The sequence below is a fragment of the Scomber scombrus genome, chromosome 18 (assembly GCF_963691925.1).
Source record: "Scomber scombrus chromosome 18, fScoSco1.1, whole genome shotgun sequence".
Lineage (NCBI taxonomy): Eukaryota > Metazoa > Chordata > Actinopteri > Scombriformes > Scombridae > Scomber > Scomber scombrus.
The window spans coordinates 19429747-19456614 of NC_084987.1; the positions used below are offsets into that span (position 1 = coordinate 19429747).

The window sequence follows — 26868 nt, forward strand, 5'->3', positions numbered from 1 at the left end:
CCAAGTCTAAACCACAGTCGCTGGAGTTATCACAAGGCCAAAAACTGTTCTATTCAACATAAATTAAATGTATACTTAAGCTCTACGGTACATTGTCTTTTCATGATTCCATAGAGTGGGTTTAGCATGTTTTTGATTACTTTTATTTGATTTTGTTTAGTTGCCCAGGACACCAGATGTGCATGGACCGGCCCTGCTTCAGTGGTACATGTTTCTGTCTCGGCTATCTCTGGGCTGTCGCAGTTTTCCCATGAATGTAATACATCCATGGGTTTACCCAAGCACGCTCCAACAATTAACCCAGAGCGCCCCCTCGTGGACAAAATAAAACACTATCAAATTACAACAAGAGAAGCATCATATGTATAATATGCCGTAAACATTTCAGTATGGACGGTTCTTAGGCCTAGAAAATGAAAAGACAAAAATAATGCATTGGATATTTGTTTCTCTGGTCATCAAACAAGTTTACAATGGCTTATTTGGACGGAGGCTACATGAACCTAGTTGAATATCAGTAATGTATAAAGTCCCTCTGTGCAATAAATATACGGTCTTTCAAATCAGATTAATCGAATATACCAAAATCGTACTTTGCCCAGCACATAAGTTTCCACATATAGACAATACATTTGACTGCTTTCGTGTTTTTGGTAAATCTGTGATTACAGGGCCCAAATGCAACATGTAGGCCAAAATGTGAGTCTCATAGCCTAATTCCTATTCCATACTAAGTGTTTGTTTTTCTATTTGATTTCCCTCTTTTTTCCCCAGATGCTCACGTCTGATCCCTTGCATGGATGTAAACCTGGCCGGGGATGGGCCAGTGTTTGGATCTCCATGCGGATGTGACATTTCAGAGAAGAGCGCGACCGCCATTTTGAGATTTACAGGCTCAGGCTCAACACATCACACACACACCACGGGAGGAGCGGGTTGAGGGCCACACACAGCCCAGGTTAAGCGTTGTATGACCGGGCACATTCTTTCATCAGAAACAAGAGGTTAGCTAGAAATGCAACGAGCTGCCGTGTTTTGTTGTTTATATTGTTAGGGGTGGTTTGGGGGAATCGGTTTGTGTCGGACTGTTGCAACTCTCGTCTCCGCTAACTTCCAAATTAACATTAGTGCTATTCCGTATTGGAAACTGGTTTGAATGGATAGCTTTTTCCTCCGCTCTCCCCCAGACGAGGGACAAACGGAGGAGCACACGGACTGGGGATATCGCAGGCAAAGTTGTTAAATGTGTGACTATAGCAAATGAGCCTTTGTTTTCATTGTTGTTGTACCTATATTCGCAGTTGGCTGCCTAGTGTCAGGTAGCTTAACGCTAGCTTTAAGCAGGGTATTTGTTCCTCTCGGTGCAAGTCGTACTGTGAGTTGTCTCACTGCCCCACATTTCCCGGGGTGAAGCCGGATTGATTTAGCTAGTTTCAGCGGGCCTCCCTCCTCGGAGCCCCGGCCCATCCATCCCAACCCCCCTTCCCCTGCCCCCCCTCACCGTCAGCCAGCTACTCGCTACCCACCAAAGGCGCCGAGATTGGGCGAATAGCGAGCAAATACGTCCGCGTTTCTCTACCCGCTCCCCCGCCGACCTCCCCTCCTCACTCCCCGGCGCTGACAGCGGACAAGGCCGAGGTCGCGACAGAGCAGGCCCGGCCGCCGAGGCTCGACCTGTCCACCCCACCTCCGCATCCTACCACACCTCACCAACAGCCCAAAACCCGGTTCCCTGCCGAGCCGGCCCTGGACAAGGTCGAGGGTAACAGAGATAGCAGGGAGCACCGCATCACCACCACCACAACAACAGCTGCCAACATGAACCACCACCATCACCACACGCAGCAGCAACAGAAAGCCGGCGAGCAGCAGCTCAGTGAACCGGAGGACATGGAGATGGAAGGTAAGACACGGCATCACGCGGGGAGTGAGCGGGCACTTTACAACCTTATTCGCTATAATTTAACAGTTGCACGAGAAAAAGCATGAAGTTGTTTTGGTGCAAGCTGAGCCGAACTTTACAGTAAACACAAGGCCCGAAAAGCTAGCTCGGATAGCCGGCTGCATTTTTGCTGATTGTGCGTCCATTGCAGCATACTTGTGTGGAGCTGACCTCATTTGCGTTTTAAGCTCGCTAGCTTGTATTTCTTTCTGTATGCTTGCACATAACGTTATTCCAGAAGAGCCACTCTTCATCCACCACTCACTGTTAAGAGTAGTCACACAAATGATTCATTCGGATCAGTAACTGTTTTCCACACGAACTGTTAAGATTTGTTCACGTTAGTTTGCTGTAACAACTTGTCAGATGCAGTTTGTCAAATTGTCACCGTTTAAATCATAGAGTTCCGGGCCCACCGATCATTCATAACCGAGCTAAATGTTTGTAAACACTGTGGTTGTTATCTTGCAATTAACATGGAACCATCACTAGGTAAATTAATCGTGCTGCTCTGCCTGCACTGTGGGCTCGGGGTGAATCCTGACAGTTTCGACATCTCCGTTAATCGTCAAAGTTGGCTATTCCGTGCATAAAGTTAAGTGTAGGTTCTATTTTCTTACCGGTAACGTTAAAACGATGCCTGTTAATAACCGTCTGACACCGCAAGTTAACGTTAGTGTGTTAGCATCGTGTTTGATAGCTTATACACGATATGTGGGGCCTGTAAATATCGGTCAACATTGCAGGGTATATTCTGTCAGTTGGCCCGCTAAAGCGCCAACTCCCTAAAATTGACTTTAATCTCTGCAGCAAATGCGTTTATTGCAGAAAGCGTCGGTTATCTGTTTTATTACCATTTGTGTTAAGTTGGTAAAAATGTAATGCACATTGCTAGCGGGGCAGCTAATTATAAGCTAGGCATTTAGCCTCAAGGCCCGTTTCGGTGCGTTCATTCGCTGGCTAGCATGCTAGTTAGCTGATAGCTAACAGTGGCGGAGGGGGTGTGTGGCGATCCAAAATGGTGGCTTGTATTTTGCAACGTTCAGTTTGGCTGTTGCGCGAATGTTAGGCCTTGAACATTTGGCTCGCGTAATATTTTCCCGTTGCCTCTAATTGCTGTCTAACGGTATAATGTACATACGTTATTCTGGTTGATGTTTTTCTTTACCATTAATCTTAGCTTGTTAGCCGGTACTAGGTTTCCAGCTAATGGTAGCTAATAACGGCCTGCAGATGAATCTGTGGCTAGTGTTTGCTAGATAGCTGGTGGCTAACGCAGATGCGTCAATCCCGATTTGCAAAATTGACAATGATATAACAAGTTTAGCCATTTAAGTAGAGATAACGACAATGTAAAACGCTGGGAGTAAGTTATGTTTCTGTGTAGCCGTTTGTATGTTGACGTTTGACAGTGTTATTTGAAACGTGCGGCAGTGCTGGCAACTAGCGGCAGTTGCCTCTGCGGTAAGCCAGGCCCGCACAGGAGCAGCGCGGGGATTTGCTGCTTCATTGTATGGAAGACCAAACGGCATGGAGCTCGCCATTTTTAATGATCAGTGTTTTTGTTACTCCGGTTTGAAGTCAGGACCACCGCTGCTCGGGTATAGCAAGCGTTTCACACAAAACATTCACCCCTCTATCATTTTGATTACGTTTTTTCTGTACTAACATCAACTTTGGACCGATTAGAGGCGTGTGGGAGCCCTCAGCATCACTGCGTCATTTAGTCCTAGTGATTTTATTATCTGTTCTCGCTCTCACACCGTTACTTGTTATTTGGTTGCACACAATAATGCTAATCTTAATGAGACTTAGAAATAAGCAAATAGAAATAACCCCAAGTTCAATTTGCATTTCTCAGTTATTCATTTTATTACTCGTCCCATAAGTAGCAGGTGCATTCAAAAGACTTCCTAACCCTTTAGTTGCTGGTTCACCCTTCATGGCTAGTCTTGCAATGCAGACTTACAAGGACAGTAAACACGTTGACATGGTAGAACAATTTTTCTGAGTGGATATAGCAACACAGAGCACATTACGTTCATGGTTTGAGGCTATATACAGTTGCAGTGCCATTACTCCATCATCTGATCTGCATAGCTCAGCATTTTATCTGTTTTGCCACAGCAATGAGACCATGATTTCAGAATGTTACTGTCATACGGTCAATCGAATGTTTATGCCTGTAATAGCTCTCCAAAAAAGTTGAAAATTATGGAGATGAGCAGAAAATAAACAATTTATTACTATTTGTCTGAAGAAATCTTTTACCAAACTCCATTTCTCTTGTACCATGAGATGACAGGTTATGATTAGTGTGCTAGTAATGACATTTTTGAGTCAGGAATTCATTCACTGATATTGTTTTAGAGGATTTTCATATCTTTTCTTCACTGGTAAATGATCAGAAAGTAGAGAAACTGAGCTTTGTGTGGACCGATGCTTTCAGCCTCGTAGTGCCAAGTCATTGTAACAGGATTAGCTGTGCTGTTTTAACCTTGTTACTGCAGGTTAAACACACATCTGGATTTGTTTTTCAGTTTGTGCAGCATAAAGTTGTCTCACAGGAGAAAATTGTTAGTGATTATTGAAAACTTTTACTTGCAGTTTTCAGTCCACAAGAATAGATTAGAATACTACACAACTTAATGGAAAGATATGTTTTGTACTTTTTATTAGCAGACATTCAGATCAATTTGTTATGTTTTCTTGGAACCTGTTAGAAAATAATAAATCAGTCTGTTGAGATGCGTTTGATCTTTTCCGCCTTCCTGCCCAGTTTGTAAGTTCTACATTAAGCCTGTGGTATTTTGGTCCGATATGAAATCCTACATCCAGCTCACACAGATTTCAGTGACTGATCTGTCAGTCCGTATTTCTCAGAGGTTTCATGATAGACTGACTCAGTGGGCGGGACAAGAAGTTGTCACACAGTTGACTGACAGCCCCCATTAGCAGAGTGTAATCCACTTGGGGAAACGAGGTCAGTCTCCTGGACATGGAGGACTCGGTCAGTAATGTTACCTGGAGACACACACAACTGACACCACGACCACTGCGTCTGTCTGCTCTGAGGAAGACAAGGAACACAGATACACATGTGTAAGAGACAGACTGATACGGCAATGCATTTAGAGAAATTATGCTCGGAGTGATCATATTAATACTGTTGTTTCTCTGAAGTTGTGGCCTCCAAACCATTACTGTTATCATCACTGGATTTAGGTAGATTTCAGTCACTCCTTGAAGTCTGCACATAGCTCCTCTGATTGTGTCATCATTGTGCTTTGGTAGATGAGACTGTGCATCGAGCCATCTCATGATTTGCCAGGGATAATTGTCGTCCTTTTGTACGCGTGTGTTTTTGTTGGAGCGATGACTTGCAGCTTAATCCTGCATTGTGTCCATAATTACCCAGGCTACTGTAATGTTGCATGGTCTTTGTTACACACACACAGACACGCACACACACTCTTTCTGTTGCCCTCGCTCTGTTAGACTGGGAAAGAAGACCTGTCATGCTGTCTCAGCAGGGTTTTCCCTGTAAAATGTATGAAAGGGGAAGGGAAAGATCACTGCATGGAGATGGAGAGAGTAGTTGTACAATAACAGTTACTCAGTTTTGTTTTCTGTTTGTTTTTTGTTCTGTCCTAATTGATGCTGTGTTTTGCCTTTTTAAATAATTCCTGCTACTTAAAAGGTATGTCAATATTCATAAACATTAGGCAAAATACGATTTTAAGAGCTTCGATTATAACAAGTTGAAGTTTTCCTAATTTTACTACATTATCTAAATTGTTGTAAGGATGTGATAGAGCTACACTGGTTTGTACATTTATATTTTCTTTTACTAAAATGTTTTTCAGAAATCTAGCAGATTATCGGTCTTAGCTTAAATATTTTTTTGTATTCCTGGATTGTGACAGATAAATATGGATTAAAATGAATTCCTAGTCAGACAGCAACTTTTTTTCAGCTCTTGATGCCCTATTTCACTGATCTTGGTTGGGAAATGGTCATTTTTGACCCTTCCTACAAAGCTATACCTCTTGCTCTTATAGTACGAGCAACACGTTTGAAGACAGGTTCCTGCCCATCATAGCATTCACTGTCTGTACAGTCTTATCACATTGTCCCTCTCTCTTTGTGCAGCTGGGGACACAGACGACCCTCCAAGAATCCCAGCCAACCCAGTGATCAATGGTAACGTGGCCATGGCGGATGGACACAACAACACAGAGGAGGACATGGAGGATGGTGAGGAGCAAGTGCATTTACACAAACAAACAAAGTTACAAACATTTTACTCTTTTGCCTGTTTCGATGATGTGGAAGAAGACGTTCTAAGTAATGATCCAGGCGTAACATCATTTTGTGAATGACTCACTTGATTAACTATGTCTACCCCCCTCCCGTCATCTTTCCACAGACACCAGTTGGCGGTCAGAGGCAACCTTCCGGTTTGTGGTGGAGCGCTTCAGCCGCCTCAGCGAGTCGGTGCTCAGCCCATCCTGCTTTGTCCGGAACCTTCCATGGAAGATAATGGTGATGCCCCGCTTCTACCCCGACAGGCCACACCAGAAGAGCGTGGGTTTCTTCCTGCAGTGTAACGCAGAGTCCGACTCCACGTAAGTGTCTTGGTTGGGATTCTGGGGGAAACTGTGTAGATACTCGGACACACCCCTAAAACATTTGGTTTAGTTTCTTCTATAATATTAAACTAATTTTCAGACTTATTTTCATTTAAGAGGCAAACATTTCAGAAAATCTGTTTTCAAACAGAAGCAGACATATCTCATTAGTGCTATTTTGTTTTAAAAAATCACTGAATATCTGTAATTTCAACCAAACTCCTGCTCCCCCTCGCTTTTGCAGCTTTAAACGACACTGTGTTTACAGTCTGAACACTTCTACATTTTGTAAGTTAAATGATTCGTTTAGGATTTGCTTTATACTGCAGTAAAACATTGATATAATAGTTCCTTCATAAAGTACTGCATGGATCCGTGTTTGATTACTTTGAGTCACAGTTGATACAGTGGTCGACAGAAAGACTTTATATCAATTCAAATCTTTTCAAATTAATTTACATTTAGTACAGATATGAAGAAGGAGTTACATAAGGATTCCTTTTCAGTTTTCTGTATTGATTTTCTAGCCGAATATCACGGCCTGTTGCAAAAAAGCATCCTCACAGCATGATGCTACCAACTCTTTGATTCATGGTGGGCATGGTGTGCTTATGTGCAGTGCTTTGATTACGTTAAATGTAGCTTTTACTATGATGCTCAGAAAGCTCAGTTTTGCTCCCATTAGACTATCAAGCCTTGTTCCAATTTGTTAGTCTCCCACAGCACAGCCAGACGAGACATGTTGTTTTTCTCCAGTGTTTGTCTTTGCCACTCTGTCTTAAAGCTTTGACTAGTGACGCATCAGTGCAACATTAATCTTACTCATGGCACCCTGCAGCTCATTCAAAATGGCCATGATCTTCTTGGTGCCTTCCCTCACTGATGACTTGACAGGCAGGGTAGGCTGTGTTTTGGGGGGTTCACAGCTGCACCACATTCCTTTTTTTTGTGATTAAATAATACTCTGAGGAATATTCAGTGAACATTTTTTGCATTCTTTACTTAACCTTGTCCAAATGATTTTGAAGTAGTCTTTGGTCTTGATGATGTTGTTTTGGCTAGGAAACTGACAGGTGTTGGACCTTCCAGATTCAGATTTCTATCTTCTTTCTTTGTTGCCGCTGTGACTTCAGCCATTAGTTTCTGGAAAGGAGGTTACAAATCCTCAATTTTGTTTGTGATCGTGGCCGCCTAATCTTTCAGTCAGGTTAAAGTATTCTCAAAAATACAGTTGATCTTTTTTTACATGTCAGCAGCCTTTTAACTAAAAGGCATTATTTAAAATCACCACCAAGACACTGACATGACATTTTTTTTCAAAAATCTTTTTGTTTTGTGGGTAGCAAATTGTTGGCACTTCTTGCTTTAAAAAAACACAAACTATATATGTGAAACACAAGTTTATAATTGTGCATGAATCTCAATGGAATAGAGAGCCCTGACAGCTCATTCCTCCACCATGGCTACACAATATATCTATATCCATCATTGTAGTAATAAAATCCAGATCTGTCTCTAAATACACATTGAACACATACGCCAGAAATCTTTTATTGCAATTGGAACAATTATTTCCTAGCCTGTGCACACACACTTGTAGGGAAATTACACCTTTTTTTTTTAAACTTACAACTAAGCCAAAGTAAACCACCAAACCAGTTCTGTCGAAGTGGCAGAGCTCTTTACAGCAGGTCAGAAATGTCTCAATTCATGAGGTTGTTCATGAGAAACTGGACGAATTAAAAAATACTCTGTCTCACGATATGAAGAAATCCTAAAAAGTAAAGTATCTTTTTCTCTGTGTTTCAGGTCATGGTCGTGCCACGCACAGGCCATGCTGAAGATCATCAACTACAAAGACGACGAGAAGTCTTTCAGCCGCAGGATCAGTCACCTGTTCTTTCACAAAGAGAATGATTGGGGCTTCTCCAACTTCATGTCCTGGAGTGTGAGTACAGAAAATGAAATTGATCAATGCCGAAGAGATTTGAAATGAACATGGCAAATGAATTGTAGTAACCAGAGATGTGATTAAAAAAGAACCCATAGAAACACTGGCTGCCTATTTTAGAGCTGGTAGAGAAAAATGCTGTCAGGAACCGAATTTTCATGTGTTTGTTGATTGGGTGGATAAAAGAAGCTGTGCTAGCAGGCCTGTTTTATTTTTGTGCAGCGTAAGCCTATTTGCTCATTGTCTGTTTGGTCCTCTCTGTGTTTGTTTTTTGTGATGAATAAAGGAAGATAAATAGAAAATACTAATAAATGCTGGGTTTTTTTTCTCTTTCTGCCCAACCTTATTAACTGCTTTTTATGTGATGTGTTTCAGGATGTTACCGATCCAGAGAGGGGCTTCGTCGATGATGACAAAGTCACATTTGAAGTCTACGTCCAGGCCGATGCCCCACATGGAGTGGCGTACGTAGCTTTTCTATTTTCTACATTTCTACAGTGATACCAGGTTATATTTTCTCTGATTATGAATTATAACACTAACAAACACTTTGTCTCTGTAACCAGCTGGGACTCTAAGAAACACACAGGCTATGTCGGACTAAAGAACCAGGGAGCTACTTGCTACATGAACAGCCTGCTACAGACACTCTTCTTCACCAACCAGCTACGACGGGTACGATTTCACCTTTGTGTGTCTGTGTATGTCTAAGCTTAGATTTCTTTAAACCGGAGTCCTAAAAATGTGTATTTTGTTATTGGTCAAAATTTAGAAATGGTGTAGGTTGGCACAAAATGGTATAAATAAGTAACTCCAATGTAAGAGTCATATCAACTACACCCATTGGACAAAAATCCTGGTGTGAATCGTCTCGACTCCTCTCTTCCCAGGCCGTGTACATGATGCCCACAGAGGGAGATGACTCTTCCAAGAGCGTTCCCCTGGCACTGCAGAGGGTTTTCTACGAGCTGCAACACAGCGACAAACCCGTCGGCACCAAGAAACTCACCAAGTCCTTCGGGTAGTGTATTTCAACTTTTTTTTTTTTTTTTTTTAACAGACAGCTCTTACCTCAGTCCTCAGATGACAAGGATGGAGGCTTAAATGACAAGGAAAACCAATATTTATTCATTTTGGCTCTAGCGGTGTAATTGTAACATGTTTTTTTCTGTATTTTCTTGTTGGCATTGTAATAAAAAATATTGAATATGGAGAAAAAAGTGAGATACTTCAACAGAATTTTCTGCGATTGAAGATCTTCTCATTGAGCTTAATTTGTCTGCCTTTTTTTTTAATTCAATGAACAGCCTTTGAATAACTTAAATTGTAGTTGGTATTATTACAATTAAAGAACATTTTTTGTAGTGTGCTTGTCAAGCTTAGTTCTTTGTAGGATGTTACCTCAATACATGTGTCCTGACCTGCAGCCATTGTTGTTGTTTTTTTCTTTTCTTTTTCTTTTATTTCATAAAGGTGGGAAACACTAGATAGCTTCATGCAACATGATGTACAGGAGCTGTGCAGAGTGGTGAGTTCTCTCATACGGTCTTAAAGAATATTAATATATGTACGTGTATGTGTGCTGAATAATTGACCGACTGTGCGCATGTGTGTTTCAGCTCCTGGACAATGTGGAGAACAAAATGAAAGGCACTTGTGTTGAAGGAACCATCCCTAAGCTCTTCAGAGGAAAGATGGTGGTATGTTCTCTCCCTCTCGCTCTCTCACATCCCTCTCTCATTCCTCCTCTTTCTTGTAGAGGAGGAGGATGTGTGCAGCTTATTTGTAGAAGGTAGAGATTTTCAGACTTTTGTATTGCACAGTAATGATGTGAAGTGGTTGGACTTAAGCAACTCTGCTCAGGATGTAGCCTGGAAAAAGCCTCAGTTTAAGAATAGCAGGAGGTAAAATAAAGACGTGACCCTCTTAGAAATAATCTTTTTGACTCAACAATTGAATCATATAGTCTAACTCCTGTGGGTCTGTGTCTGTTCTCAATTTCCAGTCATATATTCAGTGTAAGCATGTGGACTACCGATCGGAGCGGATAGAGGACTACTATGACATCCAGCTTAGCATAAAAGGAAAGAAGAACAGTGAGTACCATCATGAACACAACTATAATCCATACTAGCACAACCATCTGTAATACTACACTGTTTTTTGCCCACACTGCCAGCCCTTATATATATTTTTGCCGCTAAGTTTATTTATATTGAAGTAATGTTGATGTCATAATGCTACTCTTTGTCATGTGCAGGTCTTTTCTTATCTCTGTGTCATACATGCTCTGTTTATTTTTCAGTCTTTGAGTCATTCAAAGATTACGTCGCAACCGAACAGTTAGATGGGGATAACAAATACGACGCAGGAGAGCACGGCCTGCAGGTGAGGCTTCACAATGACTGGATCAAAATAATTGAGAATGAATCTCTAAATTATCAGGTGGAAAAGCTGGAAAAGGTTTTTTTATTCTGAATTTATGAATTTCCAAATGTGAAAAACTACTCAGTCCTTAGTATTAGCACGGAGGACAAGGAGACGCAATAAACAAAGAGAAACGTCTGTCCAGAGTGGGTTATAAGATTTGAAAAATGTGTTTTGGTTGAAATAAACGACTTAACGCTGGAAGCATTCGTGGTGACAGTATGAATGTAATAGAGCTGTCCTGACCAGATGGCTGTGTATGTTTTGTGCCACAGGAAGCAGAAAAGGGAGTGAAGTTCCTCACCTTCCCTCCGATCCTTCATCTGCAGCTGATGAGGTTCATGTATGACCCACAGACCGACCAAAACATCAAGATTAATGACAGGTAGAACAAACACACCTCAACCCAAATGATCCTTCTTTTTTTTATTGTGCTTACACGTATATTACTTTACAAATGTATAAATACACTGTCTAGTATAAAAAAGCAGATCTCTCCCTACAGAATTATAGACACAATGCGTCAGTGGCCGGTGTTCAGACATTATTTCAAAGAAGGGCTAGTCCATATTAACATAGATTGAAGGAGCACGTCTATTTCTAGAAACAGCACTTGAGCCTGCATGGCCTGACCTCCTCTGCACCTAGACAGTGAGAAAGTGCGTCATTGAGAGTGTTTCCTGTAGGCAGTATTGCTCCGTTTAAAGCTTAGTGGGAGCTAATGGTTTTTTTTACAATCCACCAGGATAATGTGACACTCGGAGCAACACACACACACCCGCCATCCAGAATAGCTAATTTTCCTCTGTAGCGTCTCTCTCAAGCTGTGAGTCATCCTTGCGACGCTGCCACCGGCACCCAGCCCCCTGAGGGCTTTGTATACATACACACACAAATCCAGGATGTGTAGATATGGGGTGGCAGGCTAACACAACCGAACAATCTTGTTAGCTTTCTTTGTATATCTATATTGCTCCTTGTCTTAATATTTGACCCTTTTTTCCCTGACCTATCCATCCTTCATATCTTCCGCTTTCCTCTCCAATCTCTCATTTTCTATCTTCCCTTTCTTCATTTTCTCTCCACATCCTCATCTTCACCCTGTCTATCCCTTTGTGCCTCTCCTTCCTCCTGTCCTAAATAGGTTTGAGTTTCCAGATCAGTTACCTCTGGATGAGTTCCTCCAGAAGCCGGACTCCAAGGACCCAGCCAACTACATCCTGCATGCAGTGCTGGTTCACAGCGGGGACAACCATGGCGGTCACTATGTCGTCTATCTTAACCCCAAAGGAGACGGCAAAGTCAGTGTCAAGGAACCAATAGTGAGAACAACTTTTTTTACACACCTTTCATCAAAATTCTGTTTACATGTGTCTTTGGAAGGGGGGGGGTGTGATTTTCATGTGTTAGTTTTTAGAAACCCTGGCACACATTTCTGTCTCAATTTGGGATGAACTATACCACAGGTGCTCAACCTCTGTACATATGAGATCAACTTGTCATTTTAAATACACTTGTTCCTCTACAGTAAACGTCTTCACTGGTCTAATAATGCGCTAACTTGGATACTAAAAAGACATGACGAAGACAAATTAATCAGTCTTAATTCTTGAATGATATTTCAGTCAGGATATTTTACCACATGAAATATGTATATTAAAAATGAAACTCAAATGAAAACTAATATGAATAGCTTAAAGGTAACCACTAAAATGATGAACATGCAGAAAGTAATCAATGTTAAGCAATGATATCCAACTAGAGCTGAAGCGATTCCAGCTTTAGTTGCTAAATTTGCACGTGACATAGTTTCAACTGCACAGTTCAGTCCCTGTATTACAATTGTTTAGCAATTCTGGAGTAGCTGTATGTCTTACTCCCTCACCTACTAAAACCCTCACTCTTGCAAGTTCAGTGTAATGATACATTACTGATAGGTGATGTCAACAGGTTGAGCACCCCCTGTAATAATAATTCCTTCAAGAAGAGTTTGACTTTGTGTCATACTGCTAACACATTGATGCATGCTGTCAGTGTGTTCTTCTTATTCAATCAATTGATTAGTTGATATTGGAGTTGAATGAAAACATTTCTCAGGATGACTTGACATAAATGGTTGTCTTAAGTGCTTTTTGGTTTTCTTCTCTCCTTCCTTCTTTCATGCTCCCTCTCTATTGTTATCATCCTCTTCCTCCTTTCTCTTCCTCATCTCCTCCACCCCCCTCTCTATCGGTCACTCTATCCAGTGGTGTAAGTTCGATGATGACGTGGTGTCACGGTGCACCAAGGAGGAGGCCATAGAGCACAACTATGGTGGGCATGACGATGATCTCTCAGTGCGCCACTGCACCAACGCATACATGTTGGTCTACATCCGTGAGTCCAAGCTCAGTAAGTAACACCCTCCTTTCTTTTTTGTCTTTCTGCCAAACATTAAAAAAGGAAAGGTTTGCGTCTGAAAAAACTGTACATAAACAAGTGAAAGGTTCCCCACACTCAACGCAACCAATGTGTTGTTAAGTACAGAAGTTTACTGTCATAGTTATTATCGTAAACACAGATACGTTACAGTCCTGCATCCTTTCCGCCTCGTGATTCTCACTCAGGGACCCCCCCCCCCCCCTCTGTTTTCCAGGCGAGGTGCTCCAGCCGATGACTGACGTGGATATCCCTCAGCAGCTGGTGGAGCGTCTGCAGGAGGAGAAGCGGGTGGAGGCACAGAAGAGGAAGGAGCGCCAGGAGGCCCACCTCTACATGCAGGTCCAGGTAAGGATCCAGGGCCGCCGTTCATGTGATCTTGTTGCTATTTACAGACTTGGGAGTACCTCGGTGGCTGCTTTTTAATTTTAGAGCTGTACTGGTGCAGAGCTGCTAGGAAGGAAACCGTCCGTCATTTTGGCTTTATTTAAGTTTTACAGAATGAAAGATACAGAATGAAACTAGAAGCTTTCCTTCGTTTTTTGCTGCATTGCTTTGATTTATGTAGGAGAGTAAAGTCCTGCTGATTCAGTGTCAGCATGCTGAAGCAGCAGACTGGGCTCTTACATACTGCAATGTGAAGGATGCTGCTCATTATATCGAGCCTGCACTGGCGCAGGACAGCTAAGAGATAGAACTGAGATGGGACTTGATGAAGTCATGCTAGCTGAGCTACAGCTGTGTGTGGTCAAGATTACAAGAAAAGCAGTAAGTGATAATGAGGAAACGGCTTGTTACAAGATAAGAGGTTTATCCTGTTCAACGACGTTAACCTCACTGACTTTATTATTTAGCTTTAAGTGAGGACAAAGGGCTAATGTCTCTCACTACTTTACTCTGGAGAGAATTAAACAAATGAAAGGAGAATATGCGAAAACTCCAGTGTGTGTTTTTCCCTATAACCCTATGGAATTTTCTCTTTTTCTAATTTGTTCAAACTGATGTGTTTTTGTTTGTTACAGACTGGTAGTTTTTGTGTGTGTGACTAAAACGTGGGCTTGTTTTTCTCTTTCATTTAGAATTTCTGAATGTGTGGAAAAATAAATGCAACCACAGTGATCTGGTTAGATGAGGAGGTGTCGGAAACGAGCACTTAGCAAACCTTAAGTCTCCATAATCTCAATGATATAAACTGCAAGTCAGAATAAAACTATCAGCACATGGATAGTTATTGATTTAACTTTTTTCCACAAGCGTTTTGTTCCCCCTATTCATGTTTTGCTTCTTTGTCTTGTTTTGCTGTCACTCACTAAGGAGCTTTGTTTCCCTCTCATTTTCCTCTTCTGGTAGATGGTGACAGAGGACCAGTTCTGTGGTCATCAGGGCAACGACATGTACGACGAGGAGAAAGTGAAGTACACAGTCTTCAAGGTCCTGAAGAGCTCCACGCTCCAAGAGTTTGTCCAGAATCTCTCCCAGACCATGGTGAGAGGCTCGAGTGTTTGTATGTATGTGTGCGACTAAATAAACAATGGAGGATCTGTATGTGTGTAGCTTCCTGTGCAGACACGTTAATACTATAGAAGCCTTAAGACTAAGTTAGAGCACATGAACATCAACTTCAGTGCTCATTTTTAATGCAAGCTCATCCAGGTGCAAAATTGCTGAAGAATAGATTTAAGAAGGTTTTTAGGTGATTTGATGAGCAGAATTTATTTGGATTTTGGATTTGATCAAATGCTATCTTATCTAATTTTACTTTCTAAGATGTATACTGTGTACATACAGACTGCTCATTGAACTTGATGTCTTGCCAGTTTTTGAAACTGCTAAGATAAAAAAAGAAAAAAAAAACCCAAATGATCCCATAGGAAAAAAAAGTGTCAACACTCAATTATTCACTTTTTTGACTTCTCCACTCAGGTTTTTACAGGTTTAAACTAAGAGTCAGAATCAAATTGTTGGACAGAAACTCATTTATTGATGTGCTTGCAGGGTTTCCCACAGGACCAGATGAGGCTGTGGCCCATGCAGGCCCGTAGCAATGGAACCAAGCGACCTGCTATGTTGGACTACGAGGCTGACTGCAACAAGTCGGTAAGTGGTTGTGCTTGTTTGTGGGTGTAACCTGCAGGTATTTTTAGTGTTTCAGTTCGTCTGACATTTTCAACTATTGTCATCTGCTGTCACAAGCTGACGTTAACACTGCATCACTGTATCACAGGCACATGCACCTAATAAACACATCAGGATTAGTTTTATTATGGATATCTATCATGAATGTTATAATAAATGTTATGCACTGCTTTAGCTGGAAGGAAAAAGATTTTAAAAAGAAATATATTCGAAATATAAACGTGTGCTGCTGTGTGAATGAGTGTTCCACTCTTAGAAAATGTCAAAATTTCAGTGATATTATATTATAGTGTTATTGGCATTAGAGAATATGATGGTTTTTTTTTTAAATGTTTGTGCATATTTGTTTCAGATGATTGACTTGAGTGACAATGAGAACCCCTGGACAATATTTCTGGAGACGGTGGATCCAGAGATGGCAGCCAGCGGGGCCACGTTACCCAAGTTTGACAAAGACCGTGAGTGTCTCCATTTTAACGTTTACTTTGTAAATGGCATTTGATTCAGAGAGCTCAGTGAGTCATTCTTCAAAGGAGTCTGAGGTTAGTTTAAGCTTATTGCAGTGCAACATGACCTCTACCTCATCCAGGTTTTTGTGTTTGTGTTGGCACAGAATAGGGCTGTCAAGCGATATTCTAAATTTGATTATATAATCAAATGGTAAACAACAACAACAAATTAATATTATATTATGGGGTGGGGGGGGGAGCAGAGCTACAGTGGCCGTCTGCCTCGTGAGTTACTGTGTGGGCCACTGCACTGAATGAAAGACAGGAGTCACACAAAGTCACTTTAATTGATTTGAAAATGAAATGTAGGTCAAGCTGAAACAAGCGAATAATTCAACAACAACTGTGTGGTAATGATGGCAGAGAGTTCACTACTCATCTCGGCCGCAGAGAGCAATTTTCACTCCAAGCAATCTAAAAAGCCCCGTTTATAAATACTTACGATTTTGGTAACCAGTATGAATATTACTTAACCTAAAATCTATAAAATAACATATTAATTAATTGGTTTATTTTATTTGTTTAGCCTATTTTGTAATGTGTAGGTATGTAGCTCTTTTAAAAGACACGTTTATGTTGAAATAAATGTACCAATATAAGCACTCATGGGCAAAAATTCAAACTTGTGTGTTTTAATCGAACATCATTTTGGGACAAAGCTCTAAATACTACAAGTGCTGCTTCATATGGTCTTATCACTGGGCTGTTACTGACTACACTGTGGGAAACTGACTAATGTGGTGGGAGTAGTTCTCTGTGTTTAAATTTAACGCTAGTTGTAGTCATTTAAGGTATTCCTCCACCTCTAACAACAACGTCTTTGTGAGGACTATGTTGTTTTTCTGATAATTCTTCAGTAAACTCTAACTACTTTGTGAGAGCTTCTCTATCTTTATTGATTTTTTTTTTTTTGTCTCCATTTTAGATGATGTCATGTTGTTCTTGAAGATGTATGACCCCAAAACCAGAAGCTTAAATTATTGTGGACATATCTACACACCTATATCCTGCAAAATAAGTAAGTAACACCCAGGCTTGATTTAAGCTTAACACATTAGATCACATGTGTTAGTTTTAATAGCATAAATTTGATTGAGTTCGCTGTTCGCAGTAAAAAAAATAAATAAACAACAACAATGATGCTTAACGATTAAATTATGTTTCTGTTCTTCTTTTCTGTGTAACCAGGAGACCTGCTGCCAGTCATGTGTGAGAGAGCAGGGTTTCAGCAGGAAACTAGCCTTATCCTCTATGAGGTGATCTATTTATGTAGCACTCACTTGCTGACACATTCCGTTTGTCTCTTTCTCACTTGTTATCACTCCTCACGCTCCCACCTTCGCACTCTTGTATCCGGCACACGAGCCCTGTCTCACAATCCCTCTTGGGCACATTTTCACACCGTCACTTGCAGCATCTCCTTTTTCCCCTCTCTCATACTCCTCTGTAGTTCGCTTGTTTACATATTTAAACAGAATACTCAGTAGACAGTTTTGCTTTGGCTTTACAGCAGGTGACTACATTTTCCATTATATCTTGTGTGTGTGTGTTGCAGGAAGTAAAGCCCAATCTAACAGAGCGGATACAGGACTACGATGTCTCTCTGGACAAGGCCCTGGACGAGCTCATGGACGGGGACATCATTGTCTTCCAGAAGTAAGACAATTTTAAATTAAACTTCAGATGACAGGTGTTTAATAATGCATGTTAGCTTATATGTACAAGTTATACTGCCCACCACTGTTACCCCAAATGTAGCTGTACCTTTGAGATATACTTAAATGATATGCAAAGGAGTTCACGTCTCTGGACTCTTTTGTTATTTCTGATGAAATATGAAGAAACAACCGAAAATGGAGATAAGAGAGGGGGGATAAAGAGAAGTGTGTGGCATTTGCAGGAAAATCTTGCTCAGATCTGTCACTTTTTAAATTTTCTACATTATTTTAATTCTTTCTCACGCTCTGCCATCTCTCTCTATTGCTTCCTACCCTCTTAATTTCTCTCTCCCAACCTGCCCCCGTTACCTCCTGTCTTGCTCCTATTCACTGCACTTTCTCCCCCCCCCCTTTCATCTCTCCTCCTACTACCTATTCCTCCATCTGCCTTTGGCCACATCTGTCTCTTCCCTCCTATTGTTTTTCTTTTTTTTTTCTTCCCACATCCTCCTGCCAACACTGCACATTCTGTCCCTTAATTTATCCTTTTTTTTCTTGCTTCTAATCCTGCAGGGACGACCCAGAGAACGACAGCAGTGAGCTGCCTACCGCCAAGGACTATTTCCGGGACCTCTACCACCGAGTGGATGTCATTTTCTGTGACAAGACCATCCACAACGACCCTGGCTTTGTGGTCACACTCTCTAACCGCATGAACTATTTTCAGGTATAATATCACAGATACTTGAAGTGAATGTTTCAATACTGGAATTTATTGAGCTTATTACTTTCTATTTTATATGAATTTTGACTTCTTTTTTTCCCCCCTTTTACTTACAAATTTCCTTAAAACTGACCCAAATTAAAATCACACGACAGGTCCACAGTGACCCCCGTTTCTAATGTTTGTGCTGTGTGTTTGTCAGGTGGCCAAGACGGTAGCGCAGAGGTTGAACACAGATCCCATGTTGCTGCAGTTCTTCAAGTCACAGGGGTAGGAGGCTTGTCTCATCAACACTCTTTCTCACACACACACACACACACACACACACACACACACACACACACACACACACACAACATGCTCGCAGTAATTATTTCACACAAGAGTCAAAACTTGTGTGAATGCTGCGATAGTAATGACACAAAAATCTACACCTGTCTTTCTCACTGTATGTCTGCTCAGAAGCATTAAAGTATAAGATGTACAGATGTATAACTGGTAAATCATATGAGGCTGAAGGAAGAGCTTTACTGCTTGTTCCTATTTAAAAAGCATGAGACGTGAACTTGCAGCGTGATTCCTGGTGTAAAAATGGCACGAGGCTCGACATACAGAAAGGAATGCATCGTTTGAACAATGCACTCTCATTCTCACGGCTTGTGTCATGTTCGCCTTTGATTTGATTACTTGCGGTTGTCAGTTGAAATGTTGCGTAACCTGTCCCCCCCCACCTTTCTTTGTTGTTTTTCCTCTTACTCCTCCCACTCTGCCTCCTTCTCCCTTTCCGCTTCTCCTCCTCCTCCTCTCTGTCTCTGCGCCTCTCTGAATTTTCTTGTCTTCTCCTCCTGTTCACCTCCGTATCCCTCTTTTCTCTCCTTGTCCACCTGTCTCTCTCCTATCCTCCTTCGTTTCTTCCCCCCCTCCCCCACCTTCTGTTTTTCTTCTCTTCTGCTGCCGTGCTTCTTTCCTCCCCTTCGTTGTCCTCCCCCCCTGCCTGGTGGTGTGGTGGCCAGGTACAGGGACGGTCCAGGGAATCCTCTCAGACACAACTATGAGGGAACGCTGCGGGACCTGCTGCAATTCTTCAAGCCTCGGCAGCCCAAGAAACTGTACTACCAGCAGGTATGAGTGGTTTGCCAACTCTGGGCCTTCTGGGGTATAATGTGTTTAATACATTTTTTTTGTGTGTGTTTCCTTTCACACATATACCAACATTTTTAAAGGCCAAGAGAGCTTTTAGTGCCCCAAAACGTGTTTTAAATCAGTTCCTGTAGTCTGTATTGATTTGTTTGGTTGCTTTTCACTGTGTCCCCTGTTACTCATCATCTTTATTTCCTAGTCTTTGTCTATCATAACATTTCTTAGTTTTGGGTGTTTTCATTCTGTTCTGTGTTCATCTTTGTTATCCTGAATCTTCATTAGTATAGCTTCATGTATTTTTTAAATTTCTAAAAGGATTTTACATTTTCTGGCAGAATGAGGACAGACAGATGGTTTATCCTTTTTCTTTCAAATTAAAGATGCTTTCTGCATTCTTGAAAGTTAAGCACAAAAACAGCTCTGTTTAGTTTTTTGTAGTAAGCCATGTTTAGGATGGAGAAACCATATTTATGACACATGCTGAACCGGTAGATATGCCAGCAGGGGGTATCTTCTCCTGCCAGGCCAGCTGCTCCTTATGATGTAACTGAGTTTTTTAGCTGATAGTCTAAGCGGAGCTAACAAAGTTTAGGCTACCTTGGTTAGCAGCTAAGGTAAACACGACAGTCCATCATCCTTCATGGCTATATTATTTACTTAATGACACAGATGGTATATTCCAGCCTTGCTGGTGATTTGAGACTCTTATTTTTATGTGTGAAGGTAAATGTGAACTCGAGAGTCCTGCAAATTAAAAATGCAGCAGACACACGGCATCACACTCAATTTGAACCTCTGGGATCTGAATTATGAAAAAACATTCATAAATCGCTGCATTCTATCCAAATGAATTGTAACAGTTCACACTAAAGGAGAAGTACACCAATTTTAGCCGAAGTGGAGTTAGAAAGAGTTGGGCTTGCCAGACTTGTGTAGCCTGCTCATCCTCAATGCTTAAGGCTACATAGGCCCCAGGTTAAACAAGAAGGAAGAAGAGTGGAATTAAAAAGACTTATCTCTGGTGCTGCCGCATTACTTTGCTCATGTTTATAGAAATGTAATGCTCAGTAGGGCGTGTACTCTTTGTACATCGCAAAGCAAAACTGTGATTCTTTTTTCTCCTCTTCATGCATCCACAGTTAAAGATGAAGATAACAGACTTCGAGAACAGGAGGAGTTTTAAATCCATATGGCTCAACAGCCAGTTCAGAGAGGAGGTAAAACACACACACACACACACACACACACACACACACACACACACACACACACACACACACACACACACACACACACACACACACACACACACACACACACACACACACACACACACACTTTTTATTCCCACTTAATGTGTGACAGTCACACTCTCCCTCTTGAGAGGAAGGAACATGTCACTACAGTCACTCTATCAGTTTTATTTGAAGTGCAGAATCACCATGCAGCATGGTCCCAATACACTTTACAATTAAAGAGAATACAGAGGACAAAGCATACAGCAAGCAATTAAAATAAAGCCACACTAAAAACGTCCATATTAAAGGGATGTTAAAGGTGATGGACCATCCATATTATTTATAATAGACATACTTCTAATAATCATATATTTGGAGATGATGTCACCAAGGGGGGGAAAGCATAGGGCCAAGGACTGATTTCTGGGGTTCATCAAATTTTACTTGAGACACTTAAGAGATTGTATTGTTGCAACTTACATGTATGATAACATAAATGAAAAATAAATATGAATGAAACCATAAAAACCCTGGCACCAGGATACCAACATGCTTCTCCAGATGACCTAGAAGTAGACTGTGGTCCAAGGCACTATTCAGTTTTTAAGATTATCAAGAGAGTCAGAATTTGCACTACAGGAGTCCGGTATGTCAGGTTAACACGCAGCCAGTATAGACCTAGCAGTGTCACTACAGCGATGAGTATATTTATCAGGCTTTGAACACTTGGAATACAGAGAGAAACACTGAAAAAGATGCAGGAGTACTCAGAGACTAGAACTTAAAAATATATAAGACATCAACATTAAACCAAGGTCCAGTGTACTTCTACGGTTGTGAGTGGCATTCTTCTGGACTAGTAACATAATTTACATGCTAGTTGAAATCACCCAGTAAAATTCCTCTCACAGCAATCAACAATAATTCAGAAACACTCTACACATGTAACTACACACATGAGTCAGTTGTGTTAAATGATATGAGCAGAGACATGAACTGTGTATATGTTCTCATTGCAGGAGATCACCCTCTACCCTGACAAGCACGGCTGTGTGCGGGACCTTTTGGAAGAATGTAAAAAGTCAGTTGAGCTTTCTGAAAAAGGCTCTGAGAAGCTCAGGTAACTCACCCTTCAAGTGTGTGTGAAATATACTTACTAGGGGGTTGATTTCACAGTGGTCATCATCATTTTCTTCCTCTGATCATGATTCTTTAATTTCCACTGATCTCCATCACACAACAAGCTCTTCCTTTCTCATCCAGTCCGACCTGAACTACATTATTATATTGTAATATTATTGGAAACACCAGCCTTTTTACTTAAAGCCTTCAGAGTGACTTAAGTCTAAAACAGCAGCCACAACCTAGCAAGCATAATTTTTTCTAAACCTGCTGTCTTTAATATCTGTGTGTCGTATGTCTTTCCTCTAATCATTATTTTTGTAGACACATTTTTATCTTTATCTGGGTTTATACATATATATGATTTTTAGGCTCTGCAAATGCGTTTGTCTTTGAGAATCTGCTGTAGAGTGTTAATCCTCACTTTCTGTCTCCTCTCCAGGCTGTTAGAGATAGTAAGCTATAAAATCATCGGGGTTCACCAGGAGGACGAGCTCCTAGAATGTTTATCTCCGGCTGCCAGTCGCACCTTCAGAATAGAGGTAAGTGTGTGCAGTGTTCCCTGTGCTTCTGTTCTTGGTTTATCTTCTCTCTTTTAGTTTATTTTTACTTCCCTTTTCCATTTTTCTTCCACTTAAAGAAACCCTCACCCTGATATCCTGACAGTTATAGTTTTTTTGACCCAGTTTGCTAAGTTTGTCTACACAAGAAGCCACTTTGGCAGCATCGTTTGCAGAAACCTTCTACTTGAAAGTAATCAGGTTCAGTTGATTTAACTTAAAGCTTCAAACCTGGTGCATCTGGAATGTAAGAGGGATGTCTAAAATGATGACCAAAATTAATATAATATAATAATGTTAGAGCTGTCCACACACTCCCTGAAGTTGTTACTCTTGTATCCATCTCTCCTCTCACCTTTCTGCCTTGCTTCCCTCTCACAGGAGATTCCTTTGGATCAGGTGGACTTGGACAAGGACAGCGAAATGCTAATCCCTGTCGCTCATTTCCACAAGGAAGTCTTCGGCACCTTCGGGATCCCCTTCTTGCTTAAGATCAGACAGGTATGTGTGTGTGTACGCAAATATGTGAGACTTTCCTACTTAGCATGACTTGATGCTCTGTATTTGTCTGGTAGTTTCCTTCCTTGATTGTCACCCCGCCTCTCCCACAGGGTGAGTCATTTCGGGAGGTGATGAGGAGGATCCAGACCATGCTGGACATCCAGGAGAAAGAATTTGAGAAGGTATCTTTCTTTGCATACACAACCAGAGAGAATGACCTGTATTAAGTACAATTTAGATATTTAATGTTTTCAGTTTAATATTCATGAAATGTCACCTGATGCTAAGCAGTGTTTTATGTATATTTTTTATATATCAGTTTGGAAGCACTCAGAAAGCAGTCATGTTTCTGTCTAAAAGTCAGTGTTGTGCAAGTTTACAGTGGTAGGCTGTTAAGTAACATGTGTTCTGTGTGTTTTTCAGTTCAAGTTTGCGATTGTGATGATGGGCCGGCATCAGTACATCACTGAAGACGAGTACGAGGTCAACCTGAAGGACTTTGAACCACAGCCAGGTATATACTGCTTCTGGGAGTGCTATTTATATAAACACTGCTGATGTTACTGTACTAATGGCAGGAAGTGCAGTCAATACTAATGATTTTATAGACAGAATGATTCATCAATAATGAAAATAATTTAGTTGGAGCCCTAGTAGATAACTTTTTAATCTGAACACCTTAATTTACCTCAAGATCTTCCTGGCAGATAATTATATTTCACACTTTTTAATCCTTTCTGGTGCCCACAGCAAAGCAGTCCTTTTGTATTTCTGAAGAAGACGCCTTTAGTGACTGTTTGCTTTAACTTGTGGAAAATGTGACTCAGTTTGATTAAATTGGGAACTCGTTGCCGCTGGTCCCCATATTTGTCTTGCGATGTAATGCAGCAGTGAACTGCCAGCTGGAACACAAGGCTGGGTTTTGTCTGTAATTAAACATAGAGGACCACTTTATGCTTTATTAGCATTTCTTAAGCTAAACATTCTGAAATAAACACACACCACCTTGACACCTGCAATATGATTTTTACATCAAATTCAGAAACACAAAAATAGAAACATTACCGTTGCAGTTATTAACACCTTCTCTGTCCCTGAATAATCAAACAAGAGACTTGACATGTAATGACTTCTCTGACGTGTCTCCTTCTTCTTCCTGCTGCAGGTAACATGTCCCACCCGCGCCCCTGGCTAGGGTTGGATCATTTCAACAAAGCTCCAAAGAGAGGTCGCTACACCTACCTGGAGAAAGCAATCAAGATCCACAACTAAAGCAGCCCACCCTTCCTCGTCGTCCTCCTCCTCCTCATCCTCCTCCTCCTGCTCCGCCTTCCTCCCTACCTACCCTACTTTAACACACCCATAACCACAGACTGTAACCAACTGTGTGTGTGCGTGCGTGTGTGTGTTTGTGTGTGAAAGACTGTGTGGGTATGCGTGCGTGCTCGTGTGTGTGTGTGTTCATCACTTTTAACACCCCGCCTGGACACCTCTACAGCTCTACACCGGCACTATGTCTTCAGCGATACGGATCTTGCTGCAGCTGACGGATTATTCTTCAACCACAAAATAAACTGCACCAACCACCTCCTGACTGTTTATTTTGCTGTTTATATCTTTTCTTTTCTTTTCTTTTTTTTTAAAAAAAAGCCCCCCCCTTACGTTCGAGGCTACTTGTTTTGGTTTTTTTTTCTTGTTTTTTTTTCTGGCTTCTCTTAACTGTTGGCTGCCTGTTTTGGTTTTTTGTTTTTTCCCCTATTTTTTTTGTTGCCTGTCTGGAAGTGTGAGAAATGAAATTGGATTTTAAAATGAAATAAGCGGAGACGGGAGAGGAAGTGGGACACAGTATAAATAAATAAAAAATATATATATATACATAAATATATATATATATATATACGAACTTCTAGACTTTAGGTTTTTTTTTTCCCCTCTCCCATGTCACTCACCAGCTTTTTTTTTCCCTTCGATTTTCCTTTTTTTTTTTTTCTTGGGTTGTTTTTAAATAAAGAGTTGTTTGAAGAGGCATCATGCTGCTGTGTGGAGAGTTTGATGGAAGGATGTTTGCGAGGACTAACTGACAAAAAAAAGGGGGAGAGGGCCCGATGGCCGTTCTGCAGATACATTTTTTTTTGTTTTTTCAAAAGCGGCTGCTAACTGGCGTCCATCCTCTTTTAAAATGCCTGAGGCTCACTAGTTGCCCTGATGTGGTTCTTATATTTTCTGTTCCCATCCTTTAGTGCAAAAAAAAGAAAAAAAAAAAGTATTTCCAAGTTTACACACACTTCTTTCTCACTTAGTTTTGCTGGGAGGTAAAATAAATGATTTTTTTTGTCTCTTTCTGCCGATCTTGTATAATAAAAATAAGAATCCACAGCATCTGTTTAAAAATAAATGGGGAGAAATAAGGAAGAAAATTTGTCTGTATTTCATCTTGCACGTTGGCACTTAACGTCAGAGGTTTCTCAGGACTGGCAAATGTACATTTTGGCTGTGATTTTTTTTTAGTTTTTTTTTTAGTTGCTTAGTGATTTTAAAGGAACACACACACACACACAAATACATTACACCCTCCTTGATTCTCTTCCTGTTTGTTATTTGAGGGTTTTCATGTCTTTTTCAGTCATTCCTCTGAACACACACACACACACACATTCTCTCTCTCTCAAAGCTTCATCTTCTCCCTCCCATCTTATCTTGATTGAAACTGTCGCCTCCAGGTGGTTGGGAGCAGTAACTGCGCTGTGCTTTGGTAGGGAGCTGCAGACACTTAGAGCCCCACAGGTTTGAGGATTTGTGTAGAGACAAAACCAGCATTGTAAGAAACACTTTAAGCCCTATGAATTTATTTTTCTTTTTGGTTGTTTTATTTCTTTTAAAGCACAGATTGAATGCTCCCCTAATAGCGCATAGCTGGCTCTGTAAAGACAACATTTAAGAATTGTATATTTAAAAATATGAACGTGTAAAATTTAAGAGAAACACGCGCCTTTGTTGTTGGGTACAAAAGGAGCCAGGTGTTCATATTTCTTGTGTGTAGGGTTTATTTTCTCCTTTTTTTTGCGTTCCTGATGTACCATTGACGATTTTTTCTGTTACATTTGGAGTTTTTTCTTTTCTTTTCAAAACTAACGGCATTGGTTTTGTCTTGTTAAAAAGTGCAGTACAAAGATGACCTGCAGAATCACACCTTAATTTGATCTTTTCCAGTTTAAAATCCTCAGTGTAGCAGCAGTGTACGACAACTATTCCTGTATATTGCCTTTTTGCTGGAAAATGTATGTTGAATAAAATTTTCTATAAAAACAAAAACACTACTCTGCTGCTTGTCCATACGAGTGGTCGACCAGGATAGAGATCTTATGTAAACATCAGACGCAGAAGCTTCGTGAATACTTTTTCAGGAAGGTCATTTTTCTTAGTGAGGTCAGAGGTCACCTCAGCGCTGACAGTGACGTCTCAGTGATACTTTCTCGTAGAGTGCTCAGCATGCTGCCCAGCCACCTGCCACTTAACTTCAAATTATTTGATTAAATTTCAATTTAAAGCCCCCCTCCACTGAAACATTTGTTTTGCTTATTTTGAGTTCTTTTGGATGTTTGAGCTTCACTGTGCAGAATGATATTTGTTTTCACATTCATTTGCTGAAGGGGGAAAAAGATCTGCATTCCCGAGTTTTTAAGACGTGCACTTATGAGCGGGATTTGTGACATCATAACTAGTAAGGAGCCAGCGTTGATCCGGTATGCAACTTAACACAAAAGTGATGTGGGAACTTGATGCCTTTAGTTCATACACACTGAGAATGGACTTTAAAGTGAAATAGGAGACAACTTCATCCAGCATTTAAACCTATGACATGTCTGGAGGGGGTCATTAAGAGTCTACAGCCATATGAAACCATGCTAACA

At 40.9% G+C, this 26868-nt stretch overlaps 1 protein-coding gene across 3 annotated transcripts; it reads left to right on the forward strand.

Moving 5' to 3' along the window:
• The first annotated feature begins 1439 nt into the window (after window positions 1-1439).
• usp7 (ubiquitin specific peptidase 7 (herpes virus-associated)) lies at window positions 1440-25374 on the forward strand. Of its 3 annotated transcripts, none has more exons than XM_062438244.1 (31): window positions 1440-1903; window positions 6095-6199; window positions 6372-6570; window positions 8383-8521; window positions 8900-8988; window positions 9091-9199; window positions 9415-9545; window positions 9998-10052; window positions 10144-10224; window positions 10530-10620; window positions 10830-10912; window positions 11227-11336; window positions 12096-12273; window positions 13198-13342; window positions 13587-13717; window positions 14720-14854; window positions 15365-15466; window positions 15858-15963; window positions 16940-17032; window positions 17203-17270; window positions 17570-17670; window positions 18246-18399; window positions 18599-18666; window positions 19410-19518; window positions 20676-20753; window positions 21794-21894; window positions 22339-22438; window positions 22838-22957; window positions 23068-23139; window positions 23381-23471; window positions 24123-25374. In XM_062438244.1, exons 1-31 carry the CDS (start codon window positions 1819-1821, stop codon window positions 24227-24229), a joined length of 3336 nt encoding a protein of 1111 aa, XP_062294228.1. In that variant the 5' UTR covers window positions 1440-1818; the 3' UTR covers window positions 24230-25374. The 3 variants fall into 3 exon arrangements, with proteins under 3 accessions (XP_062294228.1, XP_062294226.1, XP_062294227.1); XM_062438242.1 differs by having other exon boundaries at window positions 1683-1903; window positions 19416-19518; XM_062438243.1 differs by lacking the exon at window positions 1440-1903 and adding an exon at window positions 4927-5044.
• Window positions 25375-26868: the final 1494 nt, after the last annotated feature.

Coding starts and splice junctions, on each gene's coding strand:
- usp7 (XM_062438244.1), top strand. CDS start 1,819: ATGAACCACCACCATCACCACACGCAGCAGCAACAGAAAGCCGGCGAG. Junction 6,200..6,371: donor AGAGGAGGACATGGAGGATG/GTGAGGAGCAAG, acceptor ATCTTTCCACAG/ACACCAGTTGGCGGTCAGAG. Junction 8,522..8,899: donor CCAACTTCATGTCCTGGAGT/GTGAGTACAGAA, acceptor GATGTGTTTCAG/GATGTTACCGATCCAGAGAG.